At 40.3% G+C, this 9,071-nt stretch overlaps 1 protein-coding gene across 1 annotated transcript; it reads left to right on the top strand.

The window, feature by feature from the left end:
• Positions 1–7,861: 7,861 nt before the first annotated feature.
• Positions 7,862–8,685, top strand: LOC131292918 (putative nuclease HARBI1). The gene is made up of 3 exons (XM_058321017.1): positions 7,862–7,974; positions 8,034–8,466; positions 8,536–8,685. Exons 1-3 carry the CDS (start codon positions 7,862–7,864, stop codon positions 8,683–8,685), a joined length of 696 nt encoding a protein of 231 aa, XP_058177000.1.
• Positions 8,686–9,071: the final 386 nt, after the last annotated feature.

The raw sequence follows: 9,071 nt of genomic DNA, 5'->3' as shown, positions 1-9,071 counted from the left end.
AGAATTACGAACAAAGTGCTTCGAAGCACGTTGAAAGTTGTTTGGACGTGGTTAGAATTACGAACAAAGTGTTTCGAAGCACGTTGAAAGTTGTTTGGACGTGGTTAGAATTACGAACAAAGTGCTTCGAAGCACGTTGAAAGTTGTTTGGACGTGGTTAGAATTACGAACAAAGTGTTTCGAAGCACGTTGAAAGTTGTTTGGACGTGGTTAGAATTACGAACAAAGTGCTTCGAAGCACGTTGAAAGTTATTTGGACGTGGTTAGAATTACGAACAAAGTGTTTCGAAGCACGTTGAAAGTTGTTTGGACGTGGTTAGAATTACGAACAAAATGTTTCGAAGCACGTTGAAAGTTGTTTGGACGTGGTTAGAATTACGAACAAAATGTTTCGAAGCACGTTGAAAGTTGTTTGGACGTGGTTAGAATTACGAACAAAGTGTTTCGAAGCACGTTGAAAGTTGTTTGGACGTGGTTAGAATTACGAACAAAGTGCTTCGAAGCACGTTGAAAGTTGTTTGGACGTGGTTAGAATTACGAACAAAGTGTTTCGAAGCACGTTGAAAGTTGTTTGGACGTGGTTAGAATTACGAACAAAGTGCTTCGAAGCACGTTGAAAGTTGTTTGGACGCGGTTAGAATTACGAACAAAGTGTTTCGAAGCACGTTGAAAGTTGTTTGGACGTGGTTAGAATTACGAACAAAGTGCTTCGAAGCACGTTGAAAGTTGTTTGGACGTGGTTAGAATTACGAACAAAGTGTTTCGAAGCACGTTGAAAGTTGTTTGGACGTGGTTAGAATTACGAACAAAGTGTTTCGAAGCACGTTGAAAGTTATTTGGACGTGGTTAGAATTACGAACAAAGTGCTTCGAAGCACGTTGAAAGTTGTTTGGACGTGGTAAGAATTACGAACCAAGTGCTTCGAAGCACGTTGAAAGTTGTTTGGACGTGGTAAGAATTACGAACCAAGTGCTTCGAAGCACGTTGAAAGTTATTTGGACGTGGTTAGAATTACGAACAAAGTGCTTCGAAGCACGTTGAAAGTTGTTTGGACGTGGTTAGAATTACGAACAAAGTGTTTCGAAGCACGGTGAAAGTTGTTTGGACGTGGTTAGAATTACGAACAAAGTGCTTCGAAGCACGTTGAAAGTTGTTTGGACGTGGTTAGAATTACGAACAAAGTGTTTCGAAGCACGTTGAAAGTTGTTTGGACGTGGTTAGAATAAAGAACAAAGTGCTTCGAAGCACGTTGAAAGTTGTTTGGACGTGGTTAGAATTACGAACAAAGTGTTTCGAAGCACGTTGAAAGTTGTTTGGACGTGGTTAGAATTACGAACAAAGTGCTTCGAAGCACGTTGAAAGTTGTTTGGACGTGGTTAGGATAACGAACAAAGTGTTTCGAAGCACGTTGAAAGTTGTTTGGACGTGGTAAGAATTACGAACCAAGTGCTTCGAAGCACGTTGAAAGTTGTTTGGACGTGGTAAGAATTACGAACCAAGTGCTTCGAAGCACGTTGAAAGTTATTTGGACGTGGTTAGAATTACGAACCAAGTACTTCGAAGCACGTTGAAAGTTGTTTGGACGTGGTTAGAATTACGAACAAAGTGCTTCGAAGCACGTTGAAAGTTCTTTGGACGTGGTAAGAATAACGAACCAAGTGCTTCGAAGCACGTCGAAAGATCTTTGGACGTGGTAAGAATTACGAACCAAGTGCTTCGAAGCACGTTGAAAGTTATTTGGACGTGGTTAGAATTACGAACAAAGTGCTTCGAAGCACGTTGAAAGTTGTTTGGACGTGGTTAGAATTACGAACAAAGTGTTTCGAAGCACGTTGAAAGTTGTTTGGACGTGGTTAGAATTACGAACAAAGTGCTTCGAAGCACGTTGAAAGTTGTTTGGACGTGGTTGGAATAACGAACAAAGTGTTTTGAAGCACGTTGAAAGTTGTTTGGACGTGGTTAGAATTACGAACAAAGTGCTTCGAAGCACGTTGAAAGTTGTTTGGACGTGGTTAGAATTACGAACAAAGTGTTTCGAAGCACGTTGAAAGTTGTTTGGACGCGGCTAGAATTACGAACAAAGTGTTTCGAAGCACGTTGAAAGTTGTTTGGACGTGGTTAGAATTACGAACAAAGTGCTTCGAAGCACGTTGAAAGTTGTTTGGACGTGGTTAGAATTACGAACAAAGTGTTTCGAAGCACGTTGAAAGTTGTTTGGACGTGGTTAGAATTACGAACAAAGTGCTTCGAAGCACGTTGAAAGTTGTTTGGACGTGGTTAGAATTACGAACAAAGTGTTTCGAAGCACGTTGAAAGTTGTTTGGACGTGGTTAGAATTACGAACAAAGTGTTTCGAAGCACGTTGAAAGTTGTTTGGACGTGGTTAGAATTACGAACAAAGTGCTTCGAAGCACGTTGAAAGTTGTTTGGACGTGGTTAGAATTACGAACAAAGTGTTTCGAAGCACGTTGAAAGTTATTTGGACGTGGTTAGAATAACGAACAAAGTGCTTCGAAGCACGTTGAAAGTTGTTTGGACGTGGTAAGAATTACGAACCAAGTGCTTCGAAGCACGTTGAAAGTTGTTTGGACGTGGTAAGAATTACGAACCAAGTGCTTCGAAGCACGTTGAAAGTTATTTGGACGTGGTTAGAATTACGAACAAAGTGCTTCGAAGCACGTTGAAAGTTGTTTGGACGTGGTTAGAATTACGAACAAAGTGTTTCGAAGCACGGTGAAAGTTGTTTGGACGTGGTTAGAATTACGAACAAAGTGCTTCGAAGCACGTTGAAAGTTGTTTGGACGTGGTTAGAATTACGAACAAAGTGCTTCGAAGCACGTTGAAAGTTGTTTGGACGTGGTTAGAATTACGAACAAAGTGCTTCGAAGCACGTTGAAAGTTGTTTGGACGTGGTTAGAATTACGAACAAAGTGTTTCGAAGCACGTTGAAAGTTGTTTGGACGTGGTTAGAATTACGAACAAAGTGCTTCGAAGCACGTTGAAAGTTGTTTGGACGTGGTAAGAATTACGAACCAAGTGCTTCGAAGCACGTTGAAAGTTGTTTGGACGTGGTAAGAATTACGAACCAAGTGCTTCGAAGCACGTTGAAAGTTATTTGGACGTGGTTAGAATTACGAACAAAGTGCTTCGAAGCACGTTGAAAGTTGTTTGGACGTGGTTAGAATTACGAACAAAGTGTTTCGAAGCACGTTGAAAGTTGTTTGGACGTGGTTAGAATTACGAACAAAGTGTTTCGAAGCACGTTAAAAGTTGTTTGGACGTGGTTAGAATTACGAACAAAGTGCTTCGAAGCACGTTGAAAGTTGTTTGGACGTGGTTAGAATTACGAACAAAGTGCTTCGAAGCACGTTGAAAGTTGTTTGGACGTGGTTAGAATTACGAACAAAGTGTTTCGAAGCACGTTGAAAGTTGTTTGGACGCGGTTAGAATTACGAACAAAGTGTTTCGAAGCACGTTGAAAGTTGTTTGGACGTTGTTAGAATTACGAACAAAGTGCTTCGAAGCACGTTGAAAGTTGTTTGGACGTGGTTAGAATTACGAACAAAGTGTTTCGAAGCACGTTGAAAGTTGTTTGGACGTGGTTAGAATTACGAACAAAGTGTTTCGAAGCACGTTGAAAGTTGTTTGGACGTGGTTAGAATTACGAACAAAGTGCTTCGAAGCACGTTGAAAGTTGTTTGGACGTGGTTAGAATTACGAACAAAGTGTTTCGAAGCACGTTGAAAGTTGTTTGGACGTGGTTAGAATTACGAACAAAGTGCTTCGAAGCACGTTGAAAGTTGTTTGGACGTGGTTAGAATTACGAACAAAGTGTTTCGAAGCACGTTGAAAGTTGTTTGGACGTGGTTAGAATTACGAACAAAGTGCTTCGAAGCACGTTGAAAGTTGTTTGGACGTGGTAAGAATTACGAACCAAGTGCTTCGAAGCACGTTGAAAGTTGTTTGGACGTGGTAAGAATTACGAACCAAGTGCTTCGAAGCACGTTGAAAGTTATTTGGACGTGGTTAGAATTACGAACAAAGTGCTTCGAAGCACGTTGAAAGTTGTTTGGACGTGGTTAGGATAACGAACAAAGTGTTTCGAAGCACGTTGAAAGTTGTTTGGACGTGGTTAGAATTACGAACAAAGTGTTTCGAAGCACGTTAAAAGTTGTTTGGACGTGGTTAGAATTACGAACAAAGTGCTTCGAAGCACGTTGAAAGTTGTTTGGACGTGGTTAGAATTACGAACAAAGTGCTTCGAAGCACGTTGAAAGTTGTTTGTACGTGGTTAGAATTACGAACAAAGTGTTTCGAAGCACGTTGAAAGTTGTTTGGACGCGGTTAGAATTACGAACAAAGTGTTTCGAAGCACGTTGAAAGTTGTTTGGACGTTGTTAGAATTACGAACAAAGTGCTTCGAAGCACGTTGAAAGTTGTTTGGACGTGGTTAGAATTACGATCAATGTGTTTCGAAGCACGTTGAAAGTTGTTTGGACGTGGTTAGAATTACGAACAAAGTGTTTCGAAGCACGTTGAAAGTTGTTTGGACGTGGTTAGAATTACGAACAAAGTGCTTCGAAGCACGTTGAAAGTTGTTTGGACGTGGTTAGAATTACGAACAAAGTGTTTCGAAGCACGGTGAAAGTTGTTTGGACGTGGTTAGAATTACGAACAAAGTGCTTCGAAGCACGTTGAAAGTTGTTTGGACGTGGTTAGAATTACGAACAAAGTGTTTCGAAGCACGTTGAAAGTTGTTTGGACGTGGTTAGAATTACGAACAAAGTGTTTCGAAGCACGTTGAAAGTTGTTTGGACGTGGTTAGAATTACGAACAAAGTGCTTCGAAGCACGTTGAAAGTTGTTTGGACGTGGTTAGAATTACGAACAAAGTGTTTCGAAGCACGGTGAAAGTTGTTTGGACGTGGTTAGAATTACGAACAAAGTGTTTCGAAGCACGTTGAAAGTTGTTTGGACGTGGTTAGAATTACGAACAAAGTGCTTCGAAGCACGTTGAAAGTTGTTTGGACGTGGTTAGAATTACGAACAAAGTGTTTCGAAGCACGTTGAAAGTTGTTTGGACGTGGTTAGAATTACGATCAATGTGTTTCGAAGCACGTTGAAAGTTGTTTGGACGTGGTTAGAATTACGAACAAAGTGTTTCGAAGCACGTTGAAAGTTGTTTGGACGTGGTTAGAATTACGAACCAAGTGCTTCGAAGCACGTTGAAAGTTGTTTGGACGTGGTAAGAATTACGAACCAAGTGCTTCGAAGCACGTTGAAAGTTGTTTGGACGTGGTTAGAATTACGAACAAAGTGTTTCGAAGCACGTTGAAAGTTGTTTGGACGTGGTTAGAATTACGAACAAAGTGTTTCGAAGCACGTTAAAAGTTGTTTGGACGTGGTTAGAATTACGAACAAAGTGCTTCGAAGCACGTTGAAAGTTGTTTGGACGTGGTTAGAATTACGAACAAAGTTTTTCGAAGCACGTTGAAAGTTGTTTGGACGTGGTTGGAATAACGAACAAAGTGTTTTGAAGCACGTTGAAAGTTGTTTGGACGTGGTTAGAATTACGAACAAAGTGCTTCGAAGCACGTTGAAAGTTGTTTGGACGTGGTTAGAATTACGAACAAAGTGTTTCGAAGCACGTTGAAAGTTGTTTGGACGTGGTTAGAATTACGAACAAAGTGCTTCGAAGCACGTTGAAAGTTGTTTGGACGTGGTTAGAATTACGAACAAAGTGTTTCGAAGCACGTTGAAAGTTGTTTGGACGTGGTTAGAATTACGAACAAAGTGTTTCGAAGCACGTTGAAAGTTGTTTGGACGTGGTTAGAATTACGAACAAAGTGCTTCGAAGCACGTTGAAAGTTGTTTGGACGTGGTTAGAATTACGAACAAAGTGTTTCGAAGCACGTTGAAAGTTGTTTGGACGTGGTTAGAATTACGAACAAAGTGCTTCGAAGCACGTTGAAAGTTGTTTGGACGTGGTTAGAATTACGAACAAAGTGTTTCGAAGCACGTTGAAAGTTGTTTGGACGTGGTTAGAATTACGAACAAAGTGCTTCGAAGCACGTTGAAAGTTGTTTGGACGTGGTTAGAATTACGAACAAAGTGTTTCGAAGCACGTTGAAAGTTGTTTGGACGTGGTTAGAATTACGAACAAAGTGCTTCGAAGCACGTTGAAAGTTGTTTGGACGTGGTTAGAATTACGAACAAAGTGTTTCGAAGCACGTTGAAAGTTGTTTGGACGTGGTTAGAATTACGAACAAAGTGCTTCGAAGCACGTTGAAAGTTGTTTGGACGTGGTTAGAATTACGAACAAAGTGCTTCGAAGCACGTTGAAAGTTGTTTGGACGTGGTTAGAATTACGAACAAAGTGTTTCGAAGCACGTTGAAAGTTGTTTGGACGTGGTTAGAATTACGAACAAAGTGTTTCGAAGCACGTTGAAAGTTGTTTGGACGTGGTTAGAATTACGAACAAAGTGCTTCGAAGCACGTTGAAAGTTGTTTGGACGTGGTTAGAATTACGAACAAAGTGTTTCGAAGCACGTTGAAAGTTGTTTGGACGTGGTTAGAATTACGAACAAAGTGTTTCGAAGCACGTTGAAAGTTGTTTGGACGTGGTTAGAATTACGAACAAAGTGTTTCGAAGCACGTTGAAAGTTGTTTGGACGTGGTTAGAATTACGAACAAAGTGTTTCGAAGCACGTTGAAAGTTGTTTGGACGTGGTTAGAATTACGAACAAAGTGCTTCGAAGCACGTTGAAAGTTGTTTGGACGTGGTTAGAATTACGAACAAAGTGTTTCGAAGCACGTTGAAAGTTGTTTGGACGTGGTTAGAATTACGAACAAAGTGCTTCGAAGCACGTTGAAAGTTGTTTGGACGTGGTTAGAATTACGAACAAAGTGTTTCGAAGCACGTTGAAAGTTGTTTGGACGTGGTTAGAACTACGGACAAAGTGCTTCGAAGCACGTTGAAAGTTGTTTGGACGTGGTTAGAATTACGAACAAAGTGTTTCGAAGCACGTTGAAAGTTGTTTGGACGTGGTTAGAATTACGAACAAAGTGCTTCGAAGCACGTTGAAAGTTGTTTGGACGTGGTTAGAATTACGAACAAAGTGTTTCGAAGCACGTTGAAAGTTGTTTGGACGTGGTTAGAATTACGAACAAAGTGCTTCGAAGCACGTTGAAAGTTGTTTGGACGTGGTTAGAATTACGAACAAAGTGTTTCGAAGCACGTTGAAAGTTGTTTGGACGTGGTTAGAATTACGAACAAAGTGCTTCGAAGCACGTTGAAAGTTGTTTGGACGTGGTTAGAATTACGAACAAAGTGTTTCGAAGCACGTTGAAAGTTGTTTGGACGTGGTTAGAATTACGAACAAAGTGTTTCGAAGCACGTTGAAAGTTGTTTGGACGTGGTTAGAATTACGAACAAAGTGCTTCGAAGCACGTTGAAAGTTGTTTGGACGTGGTTAGAATTACGAACAAAGTGTTTCGAAGCACGTTGAAAGTTGTTTGGACGTGGTTAGAATTACGAACAAAGTGCTTCGAAGCACGTTGAAAGTTGTTTGGACGTGGTTAGAATTACGAACAAAGGCTGGTATCGCGAACGAATCGATCGAGACGATTTCGATCAAAAGAATTAGTCGAACGAAATCTAAATCTACTCGAAATAGCTATCGGCAACGGGGTTTCTGTTTCGATCGATGAACTATGGGCGTTCGTAAAGTCGAGCAGCAAGCGAGCTGTCAGATCGATGTTGTTTACGTTTGTGGTATCACGCAACGCTGCTGTGTTTTGTATAATTAAGTGAGTCAATTGATGTGATGTGAGTCAAAAATTGATTGAAATCGAATTTATACATGATTTCTTCGACGTTTTTTATAAACGATGTTGAAGCGGATGCAATCGACCTGGCGAAACATCGTAGGAAATTACGGAAGGAAATTAATCCTTTGCATTTGTCGGAGATAGCGTAAGTTACAAACACTGCAAAGAAAAATCTGTTGATGAATAATAATTGTCAAAATTCAGTTTTAGGAAAAATTTCCGTATCAGCAAGAAGCTGTTCATTCAAATCCGAGACAAAATTGCACCCAACATCGGTCCACACCACCCTCGGGGACTTTCTGTAAGCGAAAAGCTTGCAGCAACGCTAAAGTTTTTAGCCCAGGGGTCGTATCAACTTGGAGTGGGAAATGATTTCACCGTGCCGATGGCTCAATCTACATTTTCCGAAACGTTGAACGAAACATTACGGACGTTGGAGCAGCATCTCAAACCATATATCACCCTGGAAATGAGTGACAGGGAAAAGGAAGAGGCTCGTAGATTTTTCTATGATAAGTCGGGTATTCCTGGGATAACGATGGCTGTGGACGGCACACACATTAGAATCGTTGCTCCAAAGGAAAATCCAGTCATGTACTTTAATAGAAAGGGGTTTTACAGCCTCAATGCTTTAATGGTAAGTTTTGTTTAATCAAATATCACGGTACAAACAATGTATATTTATTACAACTTAAATTTATTACAGATTTGTGACAATAACAGCATAATCCGATATGTAAACGCACGTTATGGTGGATCAAACCACGATGCCTTTATTTTGAATTCCAGTCCTGCTATGGATTATTTTGACGCCCAGTGGAGAAATGGCGAAAGGCTTTCTAAACTACTTGGTTAGTAAAACGATATTGCCACGTTTATAAATAATTAATTCAATATCATGCTTCTAGGCGATTCTGCTTATCCAGCGAAACCCTGGTTGATAAAACCGTACGGAAATGCTGAGTCAAACTCAGAACATTCTGTATTTAATACAAATCACGCTAAAGGTCGTGTAATAATCGAAAAAACTTTCGGAATGTTGAAAGGCAGATTCCGATGCATAAACGGGGAGAGACAACTACATTATAGTCCATCAAAATGTGCTCGCATAGTTAATGTGTGTGTTGCGTTATACAATTTGTGCATATTGAATGGTATTCCTGATGATGAGTAAAATAATTTTATTCTTTTAGTATTAAAAACACACCATTTGTAACAAACCATCACTTTTTTATTTCTATT

This window comes from Anopheles ziemanni, unplaced genomic scaffold (genome assembly GCF_943734765.1).
Source record: "Anopheles ziemanni unplaced genomic scaffold, idAnoZiCoDA_A2_x.2 scaffold_22_ctg1, whole genome shotgun sequence".
Taxonomy (NCBI): Eukaryota; Metazoa; Arthropoda; class Insecta; order Diptera; family Culicidae; genus Anopheles; species Anopheles ziemanni.
The sequence above is the reverse complement of the archived record's forward strand: the minus strand, read 5'-3'. Positions and strand labels throughout refer to the sequence as shown.

Bases quoted from the DNA above. Each gene is read 5' to 3' on its own strand.
- LOC131292918 (XM_058321017.1), top strand. From the start codon at position 7,862: ATGATTTCTTCGACGTTTTTTATAAACGATGTTGAAGCGGATGCAATC. The intron at 7,975-8,033 runs GTAAGTTACAAA...GTCAAAATTCAG, and splicing joins TTGCATTTGTCGGAGATAGC to TTTTAGGAAAAATTTCCGTA. The intron at 8,467-8,535 runs GTAAGTTTTGTT...AATTTATTACAG, and splicing joins ACAGCCTCAATGCTTTAATG to ATTTGTGACAATAACAGCAT.